This window comes from Aspergillus homomorphus (genome assembly GCF_003184865.1).
Source record: "Aspergillus homomorphus CBS 101889 unplaced genomic scaffold BO97scaffold_72, whole genome shotgun sequence".
NCBI lineage: Eukaryota > Fungi > Ascomycota > Eurotiomycetes > Eurotiales > Aspergillaceae > Aspergillus > Aspergillus homomorphus.
In genome coordinates, this window is record NW_020291958.1 from 15934 (window position 1) to 39323 (window position 23390).

Sequence of the window (23390 nt, forward strand, 5' to 3'; positions counted from 1 at the left end):
GCAGAGCTGTATTTAGTATTAAATCTAGATATTTTGAACTTATATAATTCAACAACAAGAATACTTAAAAATTTTAAATAAATATATTATAGAAATAAATATATTAATTCTTTATAAATCTTATTTAGAAATATCTATATCTTTTTAAAAAGAAGTTATTCTAGAAAAAGAATAATATACAAAAAATATATTATATTTTTCTGTATTAAGTCTTATTAAGCTTTAAATTAGAAATTCCTGATATAAGTACTAATTTATAACTATATAAAACTGTATATAAGATTATATAGAATAATATCCAGAATTAGTCGAGATATAAGGGATTAAAAATTACTATTTTGTATGGGAAATACAGCACACCACTGGCTTACACGTGCTACTCGCTTACCGATTATGTTAGAGCTGGAGATTATTTATTTTCTTTATAATACAATCTATCTAATTATTAGTTTTACTTTTAGTAGACTTTTTATTATATTAGTAATTTTTTTTATTATAATATCTATAGTAAATTTTCTTCTTTAATTTTTCTCTATTACTCTTTTCAGATTTGTAAAAGTTAAAGTTTATTAATATTATTATTAGTATTAGATTCTTAAGATAACTTATAAATATATATTTAAAAAGTTATATCAGGTATTAAAATACTAATAGTTTTCTTAAACTTAGAGATTATATTACTCGTAAACTTATAGTATAGTCAATTAGCAGCACAAAGAAGACCCCGCGGAGTAAGCGCGGGGATGCCCCACCTGCCTATGAGGGATTCTCATTCTCCAGGGCGGCCTCGGGGTAACTAGTTCAATCGTGTCATAGGTAAACCAAGCAACCTTGTTCTACTCGATAGAATTGGAAGGACATCCTGGCAGGATGTCGAGTCATAGTTATGTCATTCTGCGCTAGCATGTATCAGAATACATAAACAGTTTGGTCATTAGGCAACAAAGTTAATGCACTATCAGCAAAGAGAGAAGGTCGTGTCTCATAATCATACAACCGAGGACGCCCGAGACTTCGGTTGCTTCTGGTCACCAGTCGATGAAAAGTCTGACTGCTTCGCTGCAGTGGTATCCTCATCGGGATAGACCTCCTCACCTTCCGCAATCGAGAGGACGCCCTCCACCTTGACCTCATGCCATTTCTCACTGGTGGCAGGGATCGGGAAGAAGCGCGTCAGCGCATAGTACATAACGCTCGACACGACGAACCCGGAGAAGTAGTTAATGTTGTAAAGATATTGCGCGCCGACAGGCACCTCACGGCCCACAGCCCCGGCAAATCCCACGATATTGACAAGGATACCGGCGATATAGGAGGCGTACGCGTGCCAGGAGAATCCACACATATGATAATACGGCGAGTTTCGACCCGCGTTGTACAAGTCCTTCAATTGCAAATAGCCCTTGCGAACAATGTAATAGTCGCACAAGATGGGACCCGCGATAGACGAGAGGAAGACTGAATATGCGGAGAGATATGTGGTAAATTGGTTAGAGGACGATTGAAGTTTCCACTGGGCTCTGTTAGTGAGATTCTCCTTTCAGGTTCAAGCAAGGGTGGTCATACTGGGCACATCGCCAAGCCAATTGCAGCGCAGATGTAGCTGCCTCGGCGGATGTTGATGTAGCGAGGAAGCAGGGCGGTCATATCAGTTCCTGCCGAGACCGAGTTGGCAGAAATATTGGTCCCCAATTGTGCCAGAGCAAATCCAGTTGAGATGATAAAGACACCGAAACGCTCAGCGGAGCTGGCCCCGTCCAAGAACTTTCCCAGTAAGTCCAAAGGGTTCCACACAAAGCCACCGCCAAAGATGACCGCCGAAGATGACGAGACGATAATGCCGATGAAGGAGGTAATTCCGAAACCGATCGGGATGGTAAGCAGTTGAGACCATAACGCATCCTTCGGTGTCCGTGAGAACCGAGAGAAATCTGGATCGTTCACTATCAAAGTGGCAAAGTTGCTCAGACAGCTCATGATAGACTTCACGACAGCCCAGGCTAACACGCTGCCATGTACCGTGGCGGGTTGATGGACAATCGGACCAATCCCGTTGGCGCGGGAAATCGCCCAGGCAAAGAAGGCAATAGCAGCGATAGGCGAGTAGATGGCCTTGACGGTGAAGAGATGGCGAATTTTATGCACGGGGAACCAAAGGGCAGGCAAAGATAGAAGCCAGAAAAGGAAAAAACTCAGAAAGTTCTTGGTGTCGACGCCGGCACTTGCAGGGATACCGTTAGGTAGATTGTTGTAGCTGGGCCAAATGGATCGAATCATCAGGGTCACACACTCGCCTGTCGCACATCAGATATACTCCGATCAAGCCAGCGCGGCGGGTCCGCGTAGCAACGGCGCCAAGTCTTCTTACCTCCAATATAGCCTTGGACACCGTACCACACGACAGCCATAGCAGCTCGGTTGAAGACGGGCCAGAAAGACCCCCAGATGCCAAAGCTCGAGCGGCAGGCGACGGGGAACGAAATGTGGTAGACGGCCCCGATGCGACCCGTCAAGCATACAAAACATGCGGCGATGAAGTACCCCACCCAAACGCATATCCATGACTGCCACCAGGACAACCCATCAACAATCATAGACGAGGAGATCATCCAAGTATTCTATTTGATCAGCCGACCTTGTTAGCCGCGAGAAAGGCAAGCTGAGATTGCAGCGTATGCTGCTCGCTGTGGTACTCACGATGTTGAGGGAATCTGCTATCCAAAAAGCGATGAAGTTGAACCATCTCCATTGACGACGTTCATATTCGACTGTCAAGATTCAAGGCCGACATGGTCAGTCCGCGCGCAGGAGAAGGTAGAGATTGGCCACGGGGGGTCCGGCCAGTCCACCAACTCACCAGGTTGTAAATCACGGTTCATCAACATCAATTGAGTGTTGGACAGCCCAGGCTCTGCCGATACCTCGAGTTTCTTCAACCATTCTTGCAGTCGAGTCATTTCCAGGCTGGTAGATAGAAAAAGGAACGTGATTGAAGAAGAGTCGGTAAGGAACAGATACTAGGCCAGCCTAGTCGAGAGATGAAGTATCTCTGTAAAGGCTCACAATGCCAGGCAGGTATATACAAGTTGGCGCGGGAGGTAGAAGGAGGCCGGGGCGGGGGGGGGGGGGGAAGCTGAGTTAACCAGAGCCTTCCGAATCTGGAGGGATGGAAGTAGATGATGGATAGATGGATGAACGGTGGAATGGACAGAGTCGACCTGCCTGTTGAGGAAGGCAGGGAGACGTGAAGATATAAGAGATAATAAGGAAGTGAATTAAGTGACCACGCCATGGCAGCGCTGTGTAGGATAAGTATCTCAAATCTCCAATCTCCAATCTCCAATCTCAAATAAACTTACTTGAAGTTGGATGGATCCATGAAGTCGGAACGTACCGTATCATCGCTCTCGTCATTGATTCTCTCGGCGAGCCAATCAGCTCAGCCAACTGGGCCACTGATAGTGGCTGTTTCCCCGTACGCCATCATGACAACCCCTCAAAAAGGACCATTGGCAATTTGGCATATGCCCCTGACGCAAGATAAGGGTTCGAGAATTGGTCAGATGGGCTCGAAGATCATCCATGGATTTTTCTTATCGCCCACCATGGATCGGAGCACGGGAGCACCGAGCGCGCGCTGAGGCACCACCACCTGTGCCTGCCACTGACGATTATAATATTATTTATCAAAATAGATCCATCTCATTCTCCGTTGCTCGATTCGGCCGAGTAAGCAAATTCTTGGCCAGCAAGCGTTATCAGCTATTCAGCGATAGTGGAGTGAGATTAATCGCTCTCCACTGGTTTCTCCGCAAAAAGGGAGACAGTTAAGGTCTAGCGGTGGGGCGTATCTCTTAGTATCTAATCACCACCGGACCCCGTTGACTCGATGAGATCGAGTAAAAGATTTCCCCCCTGCCGATATAACTGAAGCGATCAATCAGCCCATGTCCATGCTATTCGTGCTGGATTCCGCGCTGGGGGGACAAGTGACTCCCCGATGATTCTGGTCTAGGCAGCGGAGGATAAAGTGACAAGAGGTGACAAGAATCCCGATGTCGCTGTCCCGATGGCTGTTAACGGCTTACTCATCGGGTCGCCTGCCTACATCGGCGATCCTACTAGCCTAGAGCAAATACTGCATGTAGCGTGTAGGTACAAGCTCGCTGTTTTGTAAATAATTGCAAAGTACAGTACATGCCTTCTATGATGCCTCAAAACAACCCACTCAACCGAAACCCCGGGACAATGCAAGATAATAAATACACGCACAGACAGACACACGGTTAGAGGAAAACCCCCCATGTCATGATCCACCGACAGAACCACCATCGTACAAACCATGCACCTAACCCTTATTCCACTTGCCAAACTTGACATAATCATCATACAGGGCCTTGAAAACCGCCCGTCCGGATACATCCAAGCCCGCATTCAGCGCGCGCATCGTATCGCGCGACATCACATCCAGCACCGCATACAGACCTGGGATGATAGCCGCCTTCACGTCGGGCGACAGAGACCCACGAAGAGCGCTTTGAGTATAATCTTGGATCAAGTACTGCAGGTACTGCCCAGCAATGCGTTTGGCCTTCTTAGTCTGGTCGGTCAACCCTTCGTAGCCCGCGCCGGACTGCGTCGGCCTCGACACGGCTGACACCGTCGGGTCGCAGAGAGAGGTCAAAAGACGAGTAAAGTGCACAGCGTGCGATGGCTGCAACGGGGCCAGCCAGTAGGGCTGCTGGCCTGATTTTTTCTCGTGCAACATGGATCGACTGCGCTTTTTGGAACGAGCAAAGAGACAGTCCAGCAAGCCCGCGATAACGGGATTGATAAGATGGAAGCGACCTCCGAGTTTCTGCCGGTGAAGGCCAAGTAGGAGACCCATCAAGCGACAGAGGCGGATGTAGACAGTTCCGGCATATGCAGGGTCAATGCAGGGACCAGATTTTGAGGTACACACAGCAGTCGTGCCCAACAGATTATCGATGTTGAACTGCGTAACGCAACGGGTGTGGTTGCGCAGTATGATATCGAGACACTCCGTAGCGAAGGTGAACGGTTCGATGGAGTTGTTGCGAAGTAAGGAATCGGTGGCGGCGGAGAAAACCAAGCCCAATTCTTTGCCGGTTTGACTTTCCTTGTCTTCGACCGAGGGTAGAGACGCAATAGCCAAGCCTGCTATGAGCAAGTGATACTCGGCATTTTCCCCAACAAAGCCCATTCCGCGAATATCTTGGATCACTCGGGTCAACTCGTCCACAGTCATGGTGCGGAACCTTGCACTGGTGGATCGAATAAAAATTCGCTGCTCCTCGCTGTACATATGTTGCAGAGGAAGAGATTCTGCACACTGAATGACAGGTTGCGTGATGTTCTTCTCGTATCCTCGTCCGGCCAGGACACGTCTCCGAATTAGTCTTCGCAAGGAAGAAGCTGAGTCAACCGACTTCTCAACATAGCTCTCAATCTTGGACAGGAACTTTTCGACTTCGGCATGATCCATAGCAAGGTCTTCAAAGTCCTCCAGCGCATCCAGGATCTTGATCAGTGTGATGGTGTCTTCCAGTTGCTGCTTCTTGCACTGAGTCTTGACGGACTTGACCTCCGCAACCACCAAGCCGAACACTTTCTTACGACAGGCAGCCAGCTCGGATTCGTCAAACACACCCTCAAGTACCTGTCGGTTATGCCATAGCTGGAACAGCGAGATTCTTAGATAGAAGCAGTCCATAGAATCACGGTTCAGGGACTGCAACTTCAGTGCCTTGGCCGAGACTTTACGGTACATCTTCTTGAACAAGCGCTGGCGTTCTTCCTCGGAAAGAACAAGTAGCTTAGCAATAACGGCTCGGTGAAGATTCCGGAAAGCCTTCATGATCTGGAGGTCAATATCGCTTCCCTGCAGAGAGACAGCCTTGGCAACTGTCCAGAGTGGCTCCCAGTTGCTTGTCAGCGCCGCCGTAGACTTAGGCATTTCAGCCAATTTCGCCATCAGTGACAGCATCCCTACAGTGACCTCAGGGGTGTTATCTTCTTGGGTTATCACTTCCTGCAACAAATCTAGCAGGACCGCTCTTTGACGACGTGTGACAAGTGGGGCCGGAATTCTCTGTAGACTTTCAATGTAGAGTTTGCGATTGGAACCGTCTTCTTTGATGCGATCAGACAGGACTGCAATGAGATCGACAGCAATCGCCGGGGCGTTGAGGAGGTACTCATGACAAACAAGGCTTGCCCAAGCTTGAAGGTATTTTGAATCGGCACTAACGGTTTCAAGAGTAGACGGCGATGGCTTATACTGCGAAGTCGCCAAAGATAAAACATGCGCAAAGAGAGAGCGCCTGGTTTCGGAGTTCACTTGCGGCCATATATCTGGATTTCTGACCAGGCTGAGGAAGTAGGCCAGCGCAAGTGTTGTGGGCGACGTGAGGGTCTCAACCCGTCCATCCCATGGGGACTTGATGAATTTAGCAGCATCTTTGCCGGAGATAGACTTGATGAGAGTTGTGACTTCGCTCGTCAACAAGCTAAATTGTTCAGGGTTTGCTGTGGCTTTGATAGCCGTAAGAGCAAACTGAAACGCCTCAAAGCATTCCAGAGGCGCACAAAGCTTCTTCATGCGTCCCGAATGAACGCGCTGTATCGACTCCGCGGCAGTAGCAACAAGTTTAATAATCGCCGCACCCAGTTCATTGTCGGTAGACTGTACATTATTCTCCAGAAGACTGCGAGCGAGACGCCACAGCCGCCACCGCCAGTGCAGTTTCTGCTCAGAAGACAATGTTGATGTAGCAGTTTGAATGATGGACGTCAGGTCCTCGTTCCTGTCCTCAAAGCTGAGGTCACGGCTTCTGAAACCAGACTCCAATATCACAATCTGAGCATAAGCGCCGGGGCTATTTTTGATTTTGCCATCTTCTCCTCTTATCTCCACTGCCGCAGCGCGCATCTGAGCAGCGGAGTGCGCATATGTCAGGGGGTTTCGCATCATCTCACTAAACTCATTGCACACATCATCGTCCTCCCAGACAATGAACTGCGTCAAGTCTTTGCCTTGCGACCGAGCTTCTTCAACCTCGATTAGCTGCTCGTACCATAACTGCATGAAATTGGGCAAGTCTCGTGCGCCAACGAACCCGCGCAGGAGAGGTATCACGATGCCATTCTTGATCGTCCTATAACTTTCATCGGCATAAGGAACGCCGCTGCGCCAGTGCAGGAGAATCTTTTCGAGCAAAGCCTTCAGCAACTTCTCAGAGTCATGGAGCCCGGAATTAGGTAAAAAGATGTCGGTGCCGAGTTCGATAAGTAAAGCAGTTAGGCTCCACTCCACTTGCGACAGACCTTCCTTGAGGAGACCAGTATACGCAGCATGAGTGAGCAGTGTTTGGAGGGAAAGCTTAACATTTCTAGCGAGTATTACGCGGAACAGTCGTTCGAGAATGGCCACAAATTCAGGAAGGTATGCTGTCGTATTCTCAGACTTTGTGATGGAAAACGCCAACTCCGCAACTGCGACAAAAAGAGTTTCCAGCCAAGGGCCCTCGTGGTTCTGTCGTCGGAAGGTGTCTCGAGGCACTGTGCGAGCCGCGATGTCGAAGAACTCTGGCATTAGCTCGGCGGTCTTCCACAGGGCTTTCTTCTGGGTGCTGGCGCCGTCACCAGTGCTCTGGTTGGAGTCCGCTGGTGCACAAAGGAGGGGCCTAAAGGTATCGGAGACAGGTTGCACGGGGCTCCAATCAGGCTCGCTAGCTGAGTAGTCAATGCCAGAACCGCCACGCTCGAAGAAGCTATCCCGGGCTGGGAGCACTACGTGTAGAGCGATCAAGCGTTCTAGTCCATGCAGAACGTGGGCCCTCTCATCAGTGTCCAGACGTATCGAGCTCACGCAGAATTGTAGTCTGAGAGAGCTTTGGAAACAGTGTTTGGAAAAGCATTCCTAGCGAGCGGTTAGCGTTGTACACGCCGAAATTAAGCTCCACTCATAACCTACATTGCTCAACCCCTTTTCCGAATCGTCGCGACGCGAAGATCTCAGCTCCCACAGGTCGAAGATGGCCGGAAGCACATAAAGCAGATGCTGCAGGTCCGTAGTTTGCTGCGCATGAGAAAGTTGCGTCGTAATGACGGCAGCGAGTCGGAAAGACTTCTGGAGTGTTACTGCGACCGCCTCAGGCTCCCCCTTAAGAGCGTGCTTCAGATGCGAGCTTGCGACATCGTCGATCCCCGATGTCCGATCCGCCAGCGTGACCAAGCTATACAAACAGTCCAGAGCACGGATGAAGGCTACAAAGCACGAGGTCGGAGTACGGGGTTGGTCGTCAATATCCATAGCATCGGGTTCGTCCGCGCCGGACCTCTTCCTCTTCGTTCCCTTCTTATCGTAGTCGCCATTGCGGTGCGGTGAATCACCCAAGGTGTGACTGGAATCCGAGCCCGAGTTCAGCAGCTCTGTTGTCCCATCCCCTAATCCGGCTAACACATCATCCTCCAGGTCGGCGATAGCGTCGTGGACAATCCCGAGGAACTTTTGGTCTTTGAGAGTCGTAGCCAATGTCTTGGGCGGAATGAGATCGATCAACTGTCGCAGCAAGAGGAACGAGGTAGAGTCGACGCGATAATTCTTCCCGGTACGCAGCCTCTTCAACAACCATCGGAGGACCCATTCCGCTTTCGGGGCAGCATTGTTCTGAACATGAGGGGTTCGATTAATCTCGGGGTGACTCGCACACAGAGCCAGATCCAAGCCGATAATATTCGCAGCGTCATTTAGCTGTGCGGCGGGGGAAGCGGTGCCTTTTTCGAGGCGGAGCAAGGCCTCCTGCGACGAACGCGGGCGCTGTACAGAAGAAAAAAAAAGATGCGATCATTTAGCCGACTTATCTACCTATCAAGAAGATAATAATTTTCTGGGAGTGCGCGAGAACGACTTACCTCCGCGACGGAAGGCATCTCGGTGAGAGATGAGAAGCGGGCGAATAGTCCCTGGTCGTTGGGATATCGGGAAAGGAATTGCTTTGTCTGACCGGGTCAGGACGAAGCCAACATCGTCCGGTTTGAGGGGTTCGGTGTTTCCCGAAGATCGAGAGGTTCGAGAAAAAGTTGGGCTGACGCCAGAAGGCGGGCAAGCGGACGGGCGGCGGATTGCTTTCCCTTTCTCTGCCTCCCACCCCCAAAGCCTAACCTAGTTTTTCCGACCGCCTTTTAGTCCGGCAGAGCTCGACATCGCACCCGATCTGATCTCGTGTGTTGCTTCCAACCCACCCCGAATCTCCTCATCCCTCCTTGATTAGCTTTAATTCACTATCAGACATCACCCCGCATTTGTCTGTTGCAAGGTTTGTCGCTACCGGTAGCTTTCTAGATACTCAATGGGAGTAACACTGATGCCCAATTAAAGCTTCCTCGCAATGGCCGACTCCAACGAACCCCAGCCGGTTGTACCGGTCCCACGCTCCACTAAGCCCGTCAGCGAGGCCCTGCTGAACGAGAAGGTACGCCGAGACATATGAGCTATGACTCTGATTTTTCGTCTTTTACTTCATTCTGCCCAGTCAGATGGAGGCTCCGACTGCAATGACTGGGCGCTGCGCATACCTACCTGTACCGGGCCCATCGTCAAAACTCCGTTGACATCATGCGGAACAACCCCAAACCACGAACTTCGCGCATTGAAACCTTGGACCAACTAAGCTAACATTGGGAACCTCTTTCACGAATTACAGTGGGATCGCGCCATCTCTTCCCTCATCATCCGCTCCTCCCTCGGTCTCTCTTTCGGTGTTGTCTTCTCCGTCCTGCTCTTCAAGCGGAGAGCCTGGCCCGCCTGGGTTGGTCTAGGCTTCGGTGCCGGTCGCGCCTGGGAGGAGGCTGACTGTATGTTGACTCTTTGGTTGGGAAGGAAAGTGGCACGTATACTGACTGTTTGGGTTCTAGCTTCCTTCCGTCGCGGTGACTCCCCCGTTAGAGATGCTCTGCGCAGGTAGACGACCCGGCTCGGCATCTAATTCTGTATGATACCTGTATAGCTGGGAAGGAAAACAAAGTCGGTTTGTGAGGGCACACAGACCCCGTGGTGGTGTGGTTTAGAAGGATCTTCTAGACTTCTCTTTACTTTTAGCATGCAATTTATCGTCGTACCACTTCGAATCTTTTTGGTGCTTCTACCCTAATCAAGCACTGGATCCGACTCGCATCTTGCCCATAGGTAGTGTGCCATGTGGGCATATGTGCGCCGTTCGTGAATTGCTGGCTACGGATTTTGAGCGAAACAGCGTAAGAACGGAACGCAAGAGAGGAGTCAATTTTTCAATAAGAGCAACCACAAAATATCGAAGAGGATATAAGCAATATGTTTTCTGCTCTAACGTCGTATATAAGCGATGGGTATCATGATCGATCGTCAGTCATTTGAGCACGCTAGTGCTGATAATATCCCAAAAGACAGGCCTTCTACTGTGGGGGAAGGGATGTAGTATTCTGATCTGAGACCAGAAATTAGGTACTTCAAAGCATGGAGGGTGAAGGTGCAAGGAAACTCTCCAACGTGGACATCTCAGACGTCCCAGGCATTACTCCATGTCGTGCTGAATCTGCAAGATTTGTATGGTCCCAATTATGACCTTCGTCCGCCATGGGCGCAACCGCAAGACCATTGTGCCCACTGTGTGTAAGACAACCTTCGCAGGTGCAATCGTTCCCACACTGGCAGCTTCCGGTTATATTGGAGCAAGCACTCGGGAGCCCTACAGGATATTCAAGGGTGTAGTACTCTGAGGGCTCCATCATGTGTTGACTCGTGATGTAGTTTGTGGAAGGAGTTGTGTAGCCACCGCTCATGTTGCCGGGGGTTACAGATTGGTCGTTGAAGGGATGCGTCCCGAGTGGTTGGACAACATTATCAGATGGATGGCTGAAACCGGTAAATGACAAGTGTAGCGGTGTAAACATTGACTGTTGCCCCAACAAGGGGGAATTCTGGCGGCTACTAGGGCTCTCAATCCCGGACTCTTCGTCATCTAGGGCTACCAACAGTCCCATTTCCCGAACATGTTGTCTGGTGGTATTGTTGAAAGGGTGGGAGGCACAGCCTAAGCATTGACAATTATCACCGCAATGGCATTCATGAATGGTGTCGTTGTCATTTGCGGCTGAAGACGAGATGTTGACATGCTCAGTCAATTCTGAGAATGGCTGCGGCATCAACACTTGAGATAGATCGGTTCCGTTAGAGGATTGAGGAAGTGACATCCCCAGCGAACTTGGGGTATAATGGGACAAGTATTCAGGAATAGATGCCGGGAACGGCGGAAGTTGAGAAAGAGGCATCGGTGCTTGAGCCTGCTTCGCTGTTTGGAAATCTTGCCAATTCGATACTTGAGGGTGGGAGAAGGAATACGGCGTTGCATTTCCGCTGCAGCTTAATGATTGGGATTCACTCGAATTGGTGGTCTTGATGGCGTTAGAGAATCCACTTTCAGGCTGTGATTCAGGCTTTGCGCAGCAAGAACGCTGAGCTTCGGGTGCCGGGGTCGGTACAGTCGGCTTGGACACACGAGAGCAGCAACTACCACGTTCAGATAGCTTCTCGCTGGAAGGGTTTTTGAAAACATGGTGCGCAGGGCCGCTCAACGCAGTCAAGTCCTGGTTAGCGGCGTGATACGGTTTGCTCAATTCCGAATTTTGGGGGATGTAGGGGATGGGGCGATTAAGGAATTCATTCTCGGCCATCTGCTTGCCAAACTCCGGTATGGAATTTAGCGCTTTTGTAAGGTTCTCGGGCGGGGTTTTTATCTGTCGTTTGCCGGGCTTCTGCACTTTGTTAGGTGCGGAAGAAGGCATCGGCATTGAAGCAACGGGCGAAGATGAGACAGACCCAGATGCATCTGCGGGCACTTGATACACTGGTCTACACAGACAACCAGAGCCTGGGAGAACATCAGCCACCTTGAACGGGCCACTCGAAACCCGAAGCGGCGATCCGAGGCGTCGCGCAGGCTATTAAAATGGCACTAACCTTTCGGAATGCGAATCATAAAAGCATATGTCTTTTGACAGCTACACGTTCCCTTTGGATGAGGGCATCTGGCAAGGGGTCGGCCAGCTTTTGGAACCTTCATCATCATTCTGTCGAAATGTTGACATTTAGAGGACCGATGGCCCCGGATGCATGGCTCACTGTTATATTGAGATGATGGTCAGCGCAAGCGAAGCATAGGTCCAAGGAAATGTCATACCAGGACCATTTAGCGCCTTCTTCGTCGAGAGGCATCTTGAAGCTCAGGCCCGCATCAGTCAAGCCTAAAATGCGAGATCGTCCTGGTCCCTATAGCGGCACCTCTGACTATTACGTAGATTTCAGGTGCGCCTTAGGCTTGCCCCGCCGAGAGGGGGTCTGATCGTGCCACGGCTTTCGGCGCGCTCTTCGTGCAAGTACTCGGGCGCTATATCGAGATAGTCACAGTTGCAGGTCAGGCGTCAATGCGGTTACTATGTTAGGCAGTCAAAGAGCAGTATTCCGATGCCGGATTGAGGTCGGTAATCGGTATATCAGTGTCGGGAGCGAGCTTGATGAAGTCAAGAAGCGGAGTAGCGAATTTATCGGAAAGTAGCGACAGAGTTCCGATACGTGAGTCATGAGACGATGAATAGAGGATCAGGCCTAATATAAGATTGAACCCAGCAAAGTCCGCTCGTCGTGCTCAGGTATGCTGTCGTCATCAAACTACAGCCCCGCGAGCAGAAAGAGATTCAAAAGAGAGGAAGATGCGGGGGAGATGCAGACGGTGCGAATGTCAAAGCGAGCAATTCTCGATCGATAAGGATAAGCCGAGGAGGCCCGTTGCAGCCTCAGGCAGACAGGCAGGACGACACCCCTCCTTCGGCCTCAGAATGCATGCCTTGGTGCCTAAGGCTCCAGGCTCGGCTTGGCGCCGGAGTTTATTGTTTCACAACTATTCCGAGGGTCATCGCGATGCTTGCGTAGGATACAATTCTGACCCTCCATTGCTCAATCTGCCCACCTTTCGGCCGAACTTTCTCGGTGGCTGAATCTGGAGCAGTGCTCTTCTTCGCTTCTACTCTGATATCTCATCATCAAAATCCGGGCCGTTCGTTTCGTCGTAATTCCTTCTTCAATGACTTCGGATCGCCGTGAAGCCCCCGGCCAAACGCCGGATAATGCCACTGCGGCCTCGCGCGCTCGAGATTTCTTCTCTGTCCCTGCACCGGTCAAGCGCATCTTCGACCGATTCCCTCTCGTCATCTATCCCGCCAATGATCTTCCGCACTGCTCTTGGTCCAATCAACAGGGAAACCGATTGTTCGTTTTCACAGATGCTGCCGGCGCCAGGCATGGAAGGCCGTCTTTCAACCCTCAATGCCTCAAGTGGCAGGTAAGGTTGACACCAAGATAATACTCGTTCTTGTCTGCCGCATTGTTGCTGACTCTGTTTGTTGCTACTGTACCGCAGGCATACTTGAGATTTGCCGGAATAGACTTTGACATTATCCCCTCCAGCAACCATGCCTCTCCCACCGGCGCCCTTCCTTTCCTTCTCCCCTCTCTACCCATCGGCAACACCGCGCCGATCCCCTCCAATAAACTCCAAAAATGGGCCATCGAGCAAGTCCACTGCGAAGAGGAACAACAGCTGAACATGCGCTTCGAAGTTTACGCATCGTTGCTAGACCACCGGATACGAAACGCCTGGGTAAGCTCCTTGACCAGGGCAGACAAGTAGTTGAGAGAAGTACGCTCAACAACCCTTGCTGACATGACGGTCTCTATAGCTGTATGCCCTATATATCGACAGTGAGAACTTCGACGCGGTTGCGCGACGCCTCTATGTGGACCCGAGCACCACGAATCCCATCGTCCGGGCGGCTTTGGCGGTGCAGCTCCAGCAGGCTGCGCGCGTGGAGCTCTTGAAGACATCGTCATTTATCGACGCCGGCGCTCTGGAAGCCGAAGCGGGCGAGGCATTCGAGGCTTTGTCGACGCTTCTTGGCGATAGCCTGCACTTTTTCGACCGGCCCAACCCGGGCTTGTTTGACGCCAGCGTTTTCGCATACACGCACTTGATCCTGGACGAGAAGATGGGCTGGAAGCGCGACCGGCTGGCGCAGCTGCTGCGACGCCATGAGAACCTTGTACAACACCGTGAAAGACTATTGAACTTCTTTTAGAGCCGGATGGAACAAAACACACAGATCGAACACACACACCTCTCACTATTTGTACAATATTAGCCCACTTCCTTGACACTGACAAGCACGTTTCTCCTTAGTCCAATAGACACAAAAATAGAACCAAGTTCCAGACACTCCAGTTTCAGCCACCACCTACCGCACTCGCTATTGACTGCTGAGAACCTTTCTTTCTCGTCTTCCTACAACTCCCTCAGACAATGTCCCCGTCGGCCTCGCAGCGCTTCCGCGCCCCAATTCCCACGTCCATAGCAATACACATCCTCCTCAATAACTCATCAAGCCAGCCTTCATTCCACTCCCGATCGTTCAATCCCAGCAACCAAGCCAAATCCAAACCCCACATCCATGAGACACATCCATCAAAAGCAAATACCCACCAACCTAGAGCACACATAGCCAATTCAATTCCCCCAAAATACGCCAACCCAGCAAGATACATCCCCAGCACGGGAAAAATCCGATGTCAGCGTGTTTCAGGGTGTCTGAGTACCGTCCTACTCCCGCCACAGCCAACAACCCCAAAGTGCGGAGAAATATTCAACAACGGACCGAGTCCGGAGTGGTTCATACATACCCCAGAGGCAAACGTCGTGAATAGTAGCGTTAATGCTTCCACCTGTAGTCAGAAATAAGACCTATCTTACCCCCTCGTACAATACAACCGGGACCTCATCCAGAGACCAGATTGAGGGCTTCCAAGGTTTAGTCCGGGAGAGGGGGAATCAGCCATGCCGACAACCCCGAGTAGCGTGTGCTACAATCACAGACTCCACGAGACAATCTGCTCCGTCCTCAGCTATAACAACAGCCACCCTTATCCTTGCAAACAAAGTCAAATGCGCATCAGCCCCGGTGGCAGTTGGTTCCTACCCGAGCTGTGATTGGCGACAGCCATATATACATTACCGAACGTAGTCAGCAATAGTCATTCGTTCTCCTGTACCATCGAATCATACATCATGTTCTGGAAGCTGTTGGGTCTTGGGGTAACTATGTGTCTGTAGTCAGTGTTGAATCAGCTGTATACAATTGTGATTGCAGGTGGTACAGCTTAGGCTGGGAAGGAATTCCGCTGCAACTGGGCGCTATCAATAATGCATTCTCCCTTGAGACCTGCTTTCATGTGCGAATGCATATCTTCATCATTCGAACGGAGGGAGTTTTCCGTTCCTGCTACTTGTTTGAGCTTGGGTGTGACGGGGGCTAGGTTAGTGCGCCGTGGAATATATTTCCGACGACCCGCTACTACTAGGGACTAGCTTGGGCCTTATTGTCGTCAACCACAAACTTAGCTTGACTGAGTTTGACGACCATAAAGGTAGTCAGATTTTCGCCGATATTGCACTACGCTCATATACACACGAGAAGAAAAGAGCGATAACTATAGCGCCTCAACAAGGATACCCTGTCCTAGATACGAGCAAACATCTTGCAAGTTGCATTCAAGTGCTTGACATCGAAGAACACGAGGGCTGATATGTTCTCATCGGATGGATTTATAATGAAGTGTACACTCTCTGTCTACTTAGCACCGGTCATTCGTGGTTTCATGTCTTGATCATTCAGAGCTGGGCGCTGGGCAACTAAGCGACAATCGCAAAACGTGACACATGGAAGACATCATCGTAACTCGCAAGCCACATGCAAAACAAAGACCACACACATAGGAGAGACATGACAAGGGAATAATGAAAATAAGAGGAATGAGGCCCCGAAAAATCAGTAGACCGTACCAGACGGAAAGAAGAAAAAGGAGAATGAGAAGTGACAGAAATGGCGGCCCTGATAGCCAGGAAGTCAAGAAGAGAAAAGTAAAAGAATTCGCGAGACAACATGGCCCTTCGGAAGAAAATCCAGATAAGCACATTCAATGGGCGGAGGAAAGAAAAGAAACCCAGCCATGATCCCATAAAAAAAATCCATGCAAAGCTCCATCGCTTAATTCAAAAACAAAGAACTCAAAAACCTTATTGTCGCTCGAAAATGATGTTTAATAGACGGTTGCGCCGAAGGGCGCGGTCTCCTTCAGATCTTCCACCAGATCCTCCACATTGTTCAAATGTCGTCCTAATAATGCTTGCTTTTCGTCGGTGGTGCGCGTGTCGCGATGCGCTTTCCCGCCGCCGTACGGCCCCGGAACATTAACACTCCTCGACACCTGTGCTGCGCCAAGCTTGCTGGGGCTGCGCTGATGACCCATGACGGCTGTGTTGGGTGCAGAGTGGCTTGCTGGGATCATTGGCGTTTCTGGCATCAGATAGAAGTACAGAAATTCCACAAGCTTCAGTTTCACTTCGCGCGACGTTGCGCGCTGCTTGAACAACGAGGTCACGGTAAGTAGTCCGTCCAGTTCCTCGAAGGTGCGCGTGTTGGCTGGGTGGTCAAGAAGGGCCGTGACCAAGGTGAGAAGAGTCGCTGATTGGATGGCTGGGCAATTGATGGGGTCGAGCAAGTCCAGGAGCAAGTTCATGTATATTTCGCGCGCGAATAAGGTGCGCGACGGTGGGTGCAGCAGCAGCACGCCTTGTATGAGGTCAAGCGTGGTAACGATGAGAGCGTCATTGGTGCCATTGCTGCCCCGCCCAAGCAGATGCTCCAGACATGTTACCAGGCGCAATGCAACTTTAAAATCGTAAATTAGTATGATGGAAGTGTGGCGACTTGGAACATGGGAAGACAGTAAGCATCCCGTACATGGATCAGGTACTTACCGTTCCATTGGAAGCCTTCTTGAAGCTTGAAAAATTCCCTGAAGGCCGGGTCATCCCTGAGTTCGGACAAGGACTTGGGCACGGGTTGCGGAGCTCCAAAGGACAGGAGGGACCGCCGTTTGTCAGACGCCGGTCGTTTCGACTTGGACAAACATATCTGTGCGAGGAGCCCTTCAACCTGTCGCAGTCCTTTCCGGACCTTGCTTGGCTCGTATGAAGAGAGATAGTCAAACGAATGCGCCAGCAATGCCTCCATGAGTGGGTGTAAGCAGGGTAGGATGAAGGCGCAACAGAAACTCCTGTAGCTTTGTACCACAGAAGGGATGGGAGGGAGGGGTGAGAAAATAGAAAAACCACAATGGGAGCAAACGGAAAATAGAAAGTAAGAAAAATAGGTCCAGATTAAGAAAAAAAACACAATGCGTTTGATCAACCGATGGGGGCCCGTGAAGAAAGACCAGACAGACCCTTGGGCCAAGACGATCGGGTACAATGATTGTTGAAAGTAGAGTAGTTGAAGTACTAAAAAGTACTATCTTTCTAAAAATTGCCTTAAGGGCTTTTCAGCTGAGGGAAAAAATAGAATGGATCGGAGTCCAGACGCTTGGAGAATGGAGCCCTTAATTAGTTCCAGAAAGCATTGGCGATCGAAGAGACGGTGGGCACGAACCGTCAGGAAAACATGATTGTTGACACCATCTGAGATAGAGTGATAGACTCTTAGCCGCCAGCCTTAGTCTTTTGGACTGGTTCACTGGTTCACTGGATTATGCCCCCCACATTTGACAACAACATCCCTATCGTTGTCCCGGAGACCAGCCGATCTCACCAATGAGCGGTCCAGAAGCTGTGCTTTTCTGCTGCGTAGCGCCCAGTAGATGATGTCAAACCGGGGTGGCTGGGGTATTTCAATTCAGCTACGCCATTGATGGAGCACATCCATTGATTGATCTCATCTGTGACGTCTCGGCTTGGCCGAGATGGAGGAAGGACAATATCATCCGCTGAATTGCTGACCGCTACCACTGCTGCTGCTGTTGCTGCTTCGAGGTTCTCAACCTGAGCAAATAATAATCCGGGCGGAACCGGGCAACTGGCCGCCCAGTACCAGCCTCTCCTTTCCTCCCGACCCTGGGTCGCACAGCATTTTTAAACTTGATATCCGGTTATATGATATGTTGGACGTGCTGGTGTCACCCGCGCACGCAGAAACAGGGAGGCACGCGGCAAGGTTGAAGCCCGTTCGATCGGAGTTTCTCCCAGCCAGAACGAGGCCGACCACGTGACCCTGTCTGTCCGACCCGCGCATGTGACACTACGTCACGTTATCCCCCGCCGTAATTTTTGCCAACTAATGATTTCTCTTTCCCTCCGCGGGTATGCAACTTTGGGATGCATGAACGGACGGACCGACTGACTGACTGACTGACCGACCCGTCTGACTGTCTGCGCAGAGGGTTAGGGTTCTATTCTCACCCTATATTTAAACCAACCTGGCCTCTACGAACACGAACAACCCAACTGACTCCGAGTCAGTATGCAGGTCTTTGACTTTCGCGCTCATTTTGGCTGCCATAGAACGTCGGGGTAAAAAAAAATCCACAAGATTAGAAAAGTGTTCCCCTCTCCCCTTTTCTTTCCTCCCCACCATCGCCCCCATAAGTAGCGGACAGCAAAGCCGGTATTAGCGTCGCAAAAACAGAAACAGAACCCGAAAACCATGCCATCCGAGCCACTCTTCCAGCCACCCCCGACCACCCTCCCCCAGCCCAGCTCGAGCTCGGCCACGAATGATGATGCTTGGACTGAGGCGGGCCCACCCAGCATGCCCAGATCGGATCTGACAGCGATCCCCGAGCAAGAGGGCCGGGGTGTTGGATCGACAACCGCCGATGGGCTTCTGACGAATCCCAGTGCATCGCGCACACATACTCGTAATCGATCCAGCGTGGATGGCACCAAGTACAAGGACGGGCAATGGTCACCCGAGAACGAGAAGATTGTGCTCGGCCCGTATGACTATATGCTTCAGCATCCCGGCAAGGACATTCGACGACAGCTCATCAACGCCTTCGATGTGTGGTTGAAGGTACCGTCGGAGAGCCTGACGATCATCACCAAGGTGGTGGCCATGCTGCACACTGCCTCGTTACTGTAAGCCGCTCCCCCACCTTGTTCCACTCTCTTACCCTCACCGAACCTGACAAGGTGACTGACCGGTGGGCAAATAATTGCAAAAGGATCGACGATGTGGAAGATAATTCGGTCCTCCGCCGCGGGATTCCAGTGGCCCACAATATCTATGGCACCGCGCAGACGATCAACTCCGCCAACTACGTGTACTTCCTCGCTCTGCAGGAGGTGCAGAAACTGAACAACCCGACCGCCATCGATATCTATGTGCAGGAGCTGCTGAACCTGCACCGCGGCCAGGGCATGGACCTGTTCTGGCGCGAGACGCTGACGTGCCCCAGCGAGGAAGAGTATCTGGAGATGGTCGGCAACAAGACCGGGGGCCTGTTCCGGCTGGCCGTGAAACTGATGCAGGCCGAAAGCAGCGCGGGCAAGGACTGCGTGAGCCTGGTCAACGTAATGGGCTTGGTCTTCCAGATCTGCGACGATTACCTGAATCTGTCCAGCGGCACGTACACCAAGAACAAGGGTCTGTGCGAAGACCTCACGGAGGGGAAGTTCTCGTTCCCCATCATCCACAGCATCCGCTCCAGACCGGGCGATCACCAGCTCCTCAGCATCCTCAAGCAGAAGACCACCGACGAGGAGGTCAAGCGGTATGCGGTCAATTACATGGAGCAGACAGACAGTTTTGCGCACACGCGTGACGTTGTCCGGGAACTGCGAGACAAGGCGTTGGCGCTCATCGTTGAGATCGATGGCGATGGTGCATGCAATGATGGTGCGATGGTTCGTGCCATCCTGCACAAGATCACAGAATCAACCCTGGGAAACCCCCAGGAGCCCAGTCAATGAGAGGTTGGGTCTTATTCTCATATTCCGACCCTGACATGCTCTGCGAGTCCTTGGATAGACGAGCGTGCCTGTGGCCCTGAGGCATAAGAAGGTGATGATAAAGAAGATACTCGATCTTGTCTATTTAGCGTTGCTGGATCAGAATTTGTACACGTGATCTACTTTCCCTTGTGAAGGTTTCTTTTGTCTGCCCTGCCCGCATGAGTAAAGGACTGGGTTGATATGAATGACAAAACCATGTCAAACCACAATCGATTACCCCGCTCAACAGAACGTCCTGGGCCATGAAATCAACAATCCAAAGAACAATCAACATCAGCATATTTCTACTGTGTAGCAAACTATATTATACCCAAACATTATATGTATCCAATTCCAATGGGGTCAGACCCAAGTCGTAATGATCGATTGCCGCAGCCGCCAGCTCACATGACCACACAGCAAGCCTTCTCCAGCTTGCGCAACACCCTGGGGAGAACGGCGTTTACAACCTGTTCAATCTCATTCTGGTTACCCTCTTGCTGCTGCTGTTGATGCTGAGGGTATTGCTGTTGCTGGTGATGAGGCTGCTGTTGCTGGTACTGGTGCGACTGCTGACCAGGGTACTGGTGGTGAGGCTGTTGTTGTGCATACCCACCGGAGGGATGATGCATAGGGGGTGCCTCGGACATATCCGCCGGTCCGCCGGTCAAGTTCACATAGATGCGGCCGGCATTTTCCTCCGTCGCATACTGAAGGCCGAGCTCGCGACAGACCTGTTCGACGCGGGGCTTGATTTTCTGCACGTGGTTGGCCGAATGGTTTCCCTTTCCGACAATCCTATATTCATCGAGGAAGAAGACAACAGTTCAGCTTGTATTTTCCTCCAGTCGTCCATTTTCAGATCTGGGTTTGTAGAGAGGAGAAGGTGTTGCGCTGTGTGCTTACACATGTAAATGCGTCTGGCCATGGTTCTTCGCGTATCGAATCCGCTCTTCTAGGATTTCCTCGGCCTCCTCCACGAATTGCCCATGCAGGTCGATCGTGTCGGGCGCGACGTGCTCTTCGGCGTTATTCTCACGGAAGATGAATTCGGAGGCCTGCTTGTTGTACTCCTCCATCTTGCGCCCGTGGGCTTTGCCTTGTTCCGATAGCTCCTTGGCTTTGGCGCCGTCGCCACTGGTGTATGCTTCTTGGGACTATAGAGGTGGAACATCTCGCGATCAGTCTGATATTGCAATTGAGGAGTTTAAGGGGAAGGGACATTGTGAAAAAGATCAGAGAATGGGCGGGTGAGCGTCGCGAAAGTGTGCGGCAGACGAAAGGGTGCAAATACCCGTTGGAAGCATGAGTTGCGCTTCGAGGCCTCCTGTCTCGCGAGATCTCGCAGACGGTCATATTCGGCTTCAGTATCCTGGCTTTGGTTGTGGTTGAAGGCTGTGTGTATGTATCGGGCAAAAATCAGTGGATTGAGCGCGCGATCGGGGTAGCGAGGGATTTCCCCGTAGGACCCTTACCCCGAGGGCCCATATGAGACATCTCGTGCATCTTGTGAGATAATTTTGAAGTATGAGCAACTAGTGATTATGTATATGTGCTACTTATAACGGTAGCAAGTCACGTAATGAGTGACAGAGTCTTTTTCGTAGAATGAATGTATCAACGATTGTTGAGAAGAAGAATATGACTGAGGCGACATGTCGCAGCGATCGGGCGACATTGGCGTGAATGGCGACTCGTCCCCGAACCCTACAGTGGAGGGTCATTGGATAGCCTAAGGCTGCGGTTTTCCGGCGATGCGACGGGGCTGGACCAGCACGAGGCCCCGATCGGACTTGGAATCGATCGCACTATAAACCATCACAAACAATCGTGAGGAAGGTTCAATCCTGCGCAAGTATAGTCATGCTTCAATGAGCAAGGGTAATAAACTATTGTTGGTTTTGATAGGACAGAGGAGCGCATCACTGGCATTGCGCGATTCTCCAATTTTCGCTAAGAACCACCACCTGCATGGCAGGTCGTCGGCTAATCCCCGGACTGAATCTGCCCATGGGCCAGCCTGTAGATATACGAAAGTATCAGTCCCCATCACCCATAGGCCGATTTTCAGCATTGACAATCTGGCATCTGGCCATTTGTGATAGTATGTAATCCCAGCATTCAGCCCTGAGCACTGAGCCCACAGTAGCGCATCGAGAGATAGATAGGCATCGGAGAATCCTTCCTGCCCTTTAAAGTAGATACGCCAAGCGCAAGCCGGGCCAAGTGGAAACCCATTCAATAGTCTAGCCACACTCCACGAGCTGAAGACGAAAACTATGCCTAGAAGAGAGGGGTGCCGAAGTACTGGAATCGTCGATTGTCGAGCATTGAGACATATCTTTCCAAGAGTTGATGGATCAATTAAGGCCCTGAACATGGCTTATGGCTGCCTCAAGGGTATATCAGGACGTGCAACTCACCACGAGAACGATTTTTCCAGTGGGATAGCCCCTTTCTGGAACCCGGAGAAACCATTCATGATATCTATTACTGGGCCTTACTGGGTTGAACGGCGAAGAAGAAGTTGACTAGTCTCTTAGTCCATGGGCAGAACCATGGATGGCAATGTCAGTAGGGTTCGGCGGGAGATTCATCTTGGCTCGGATCGCTGCTTCGCCTCTCCTGTTAAGCAGAAACATGAATGTAACAAGTGGTTTGATCAACTCTAGGTTGCAACAGGTTGAGTACAGGCCCGGAATCAGGTGAGGAGCATCTGACGATTGATCAGGAGGAGGAGGGGAGGGGAGGGGAGGGGGTTTCTCGCTTGCCCAAACCTGTCTGAAATCAGCTGTTGGTTGTAGCATCATCTCTTACCATCTTTTCAAATCCTCGTGCGGAGAAGCGATCGACGGGGCAGTTGAGGAGTGGAGTTTACAGCATACGGTACCTGGTCATGGAGCCAATACCACCTCACTAAGAGAGACTAGTAATTGTGCTCTCCGTATTCCACTGAGCGTCTCCGAGCACCACCACCACCTTCATGATCAGTTGCTCCATGCGTTCGAACGCAGTCTTTCAACGATTGAATATCGTCCGGCTATACTCTTGCATGCATAGAGCATGATGTCATGCGCTGATACACCAGGGGACAAATAAACAGGGGTGCGCAACAAAGAATGAAACAGTTTGAACGCAACGGTTCTGGACTGTACCTGGCGATCGGGGCGCACAAGGTGTGTGTGGTCCACGGTGCCAAATCCCCACCGTGTGGCGGCACCTTCTGAAACTGCAAGGTCCTGAGGAGGTCTCGAGCTATTCTTACATTTCCCTGCGTGATGCTTTCCGAAATCCCATATTGATTTCGGTAGATAAATCGAGACCCCACACCCGTATGTATATAGTGTAGAGGTACAAAACGACTTTTCTTTTTTGGAGACGATAGCTGGATTGGCTGGAAGACGTTGATCAATATTATTCCAACCTGGAGACTAACTCTTCGAGGAACCATTCGCG

The 23390-nt window shown here is 50.8% G+C and overlaps 9 protein-coding genes across 9 annotated transcripts in view; 4 read left to right on the forward strand and 5 right to left on the reverse strand.

Annotated features, from left to right (window-relative positions):
* BO97DRAFT_447052 (nucleobase cation symporter-1 family protein) overlaps window positions 1-2957 on the reverse strand; it is a gene marked incomplete at both ends in the record, with an annotated part of 11044 nt that extends 8087 nt beyond the window's left edge. The window contains 5 exons of the mRNA XM_025698725.1: window positions 995-1513; window positions 1567-2294; window positions 2369-2618; window positions 2698-2768; window positions 2858-2957. Of these exons, the coding sequence (XP_025546318.1) occupies window positions 995-1513; window positions 1567-2294; window positions 2369-2618; window positions 2698-2768; window positions 2858-2957 (1668 nt within the window). The remainder of the gene's footprint in view (window positions 1-994; window positions 1514-1566; window positions 2295-2368; window positions 2619-2697; window positions 2769-2857) is intronic.
* Window positions 2958-4190: 1233 nt separating this feature from the next.
* On the reverse strand, window positions 4191-9108 carry BO97DRAFT_447053 (ribosome biogenesis protein URB2). The gene is made up of 3 exons (XM_025698726.1): window positions 8938-9108; window positions 7997-8842; window positions 4191-7942 (listed from the first exon to the last, which is right to left on the reverse strand). Exons 1-3 carry the CDS (start codon window positions 8953-8955, stop codon window positions 4349-4351), a joined length of 4458 nt encoding a protein of 1485 aa, XP_025546319.1. The 5' UTR covers window positions 8956-9108; the 3' UTR covers window positions 4191-4348.
* Window positions 9109-9223: 115 nt separating this feature from the next.
* BO97DRAFT_409189 (MICOS complex subunit MIC10) lies at window positions 9224-10321 on the forward strand. Its single transcript, XM_025696008.1, has 4 exons — window positions 9224-9341; window positions 9404-9497; window positions 9729-9879; window positions 9940-10321. The coding sequence occupies exons 2-4, from the start codon at window positions 9414-9416 to the stop codon at window positions 9987-9989; spliced, it is 285 nt and encodes a 94-aa protein (XP_025546320.1). The 5' UTR covers window positions 9224-9341; window positions 9404-9413; the 3' UTR covers window positions 9990-10321.
* mac1 (putative copper-activated transcription factor GRISEA) lies at window positions 10168-12492 on the reverse strand. The gene is made up of 3 exons (XM_025690936.1): window positions 12240-12492; window positions 12020-12180; window positions 10168-11930 (listed from the first exon to the last, which is right to left on the reverse strand). The coding sequence occupies exons 1-3, from the start codon at window positions 12272-12274 to the stop codon at window positions 10510-10512; spliced, it is 1617 nt and encodes a 538-aa protein (XP_025546321.1). The 5' UTR covers window positions 12275-12492; the 3' UTR covers window positions 10168-10509.
* A 509-nt stretch (window positions 12493-13001) lies between these two features.
* On the forward strand, window positions 13002-14190 carry BO97DRAFT_379028 (putative mitochondrial outer membrane protein (Sam35); the record flags this gene model as incomplete). Its single annotated transcript, XM_025693143.1, has 3 exons — window positions 13002-13397; window positions 13476-13715; window positions 13795-14190. The coding sequence occupies exons 1-3, from the start codon at window positions 13140-13142 to the stop codon at window positions 14188-14190; spliced, it is 894 nt and encodes a 297-aa protein (XP_025546322.1). The 5' UTR covers window positions 13002-13139.
* Window positions 14191-14306: 116 nt separating this feature from the next.
* BO97DRAFT_265516 (uncharacterized protein) lies at window positions 14307-15055 on the forward strand. Its single transcript, XM_025690937.1, has one exon. It carries the CDS (start codon window positions 14412-14414, stop codon window positions 14844-14846), a length of 435 nt encoding a protein of 144 aa, XP_025546323.1. The 5' UTR covers window positions 14307-14411; the 3' UTR covers window positions 14847-15055.
* A 1149-nt stretch (window positions 15056-16204) lies between these two features.
* On the reverse strand, window positions 16205-17181 carry BO97DRAFT_429545 (cell division control protein 14; the record flags this gene model as incomplete). The annotated part of the gene is made up of 2 exons (XM_025697370.1): window positions 16205-16836; window positions 16926-17181. 2 exons carry the CDS (start codon window positions 17179-17181, stop codon window positions 16205-16207), a joined length of 888 nt encoding a protein of 295 aa, XP_025546324.1.
* A 1569-nt stretch (window positions 17182-18750) lies between these two features.
* Window positions 18751-19913, forward strand: BO97DRAFT_438611 (FPP/GGPP synthase family protein; the record flags this gene model as incomplete). Its single annotated transcript, XM_025697920.1, has 2 exons — window positions 18751-19079; window positions 19166-19913. 2 exons carry the CDS (start codon window positions 18751-18753, stop codon window positions 19911-19913), a joined length of 1077 nt encoding a protein of 358 aa, XP_025546325.1.
* A 310-nt stretch (window positions 19914-20223) lies between these two features.
* On the reverse strand, window positions 20224-21437 carry BO97DRAFT_379037 (Smr domain-containing protein). Its single transcript, XM_025693144.1, has 4 exons — window positions 21410-21437; window positions 21229-21329; window positions 20841-21091; window positions 20224-20732 (listed from the first exon to the last, which is right to left on the reverse strand). Exons 1-4 carry the CDS (start codon window positions 21429-21431, stop codon window positions 20339-20341), a joined length of 768 nt encoding a protein of 255 aa, XP_025546326.1. The 5' UTR covers window positions 21432-21437; the 3' UTR covers window positions 20224-20338.
* Window positions 21438-23390: the final 1953 nt, after the last annotated feature.

What these genes read in the sequence shown, in the direction of transcription:
- BO97DRAFT_409189 (XM_025696008.1), top strand. Translation starts at nt 9,414, where the DNA reads ATGGCCGACTCCAACGAACCCCAGCCGGTTGTACCGGTCCCACGCTCC. An exon ending in AGGCCCTGCTGAACGAGAAG is followed by an intron (nt 9,498 to 9,728) that starts GTACGCCGAGAC and finishes CACGAATTACAG; the next exon opens with TGGGATCGCGCCATCTCTTC. An exon ending in CGCCTGGGAGGAGGCTGACT is followed by an intron (nt 9,880 to 9,939) that starts GTATGTTGACTC and finishes TTTGGGTTCTAG; the next exon opens with CTTCCTTCCGTCGCGGTGAC.
- BO97DRAFT_447053 (XM_025698726.1), bottom strand. An exon ending in CGGAAAAGGGGTTGAGCAAT is followed by an intron (nt 7,943 to 7,996) that starts GTAGGTTATGAG and finishes ACCGCTCGCTAG; the next exon opens with GAATGCTTTTCCAAACACTG.
- mac1 (XM_025690936.1), bottom strand. Translation starts at nt 12,274, where the DNA reads ATGCCTCTCGACGAAGAAGGCGCTAAATGGTCCTG. An exon ending in GAAGGCGCTAAATGGTCCTG is followed by an intron (nt 12,181 to 12,239) that starts GTATGACATTTC and finishes TCAATATAACAG; the next exon opens with TGAGCCATGCATCCGGGGCC. An exon ending in TATGATTCGCATTCCGAAAG is followed by an intron (nt 11,931 to 12,019) that starts GTTAGTGCCATT and finishes ATGTTCTCCCAG; the next exon opens with GCTCTGGTTGTCTGTGTAGA.
- BO97DRAFT_265516 (XM_025690937.1), top strand. Translation starts at nt 14,412, where the DNA reads ATGTCCCCGTCGGCCTCGCAGCGCTTCCGCGCCCCAATTCCCACGTCC.
- BO97DRAFT_379037 (XM_025693144.1), bottom strand. Translation starts at nt 21,431, where the DNA reads ATGTCTCATATGGGCCCTCGGG. An exon ending in GTCTCATATGGGCCCTCGGG is followed by an intron (nt 21,330 to 21,409) that starts GTAAGGGTCCTA and finishes ACATACACACAG; the next exon opens with CCTTCAACCACAACCAAAGC. An exon ending in GCAACTCATGCTTCCAACGG is followed by an intron (nt 21,092 to 21,228) that starts GTATTTGCACCC and finishes CCACCTCTATAG; the next exon opens with TCCCAAGAAGCATACACCAG.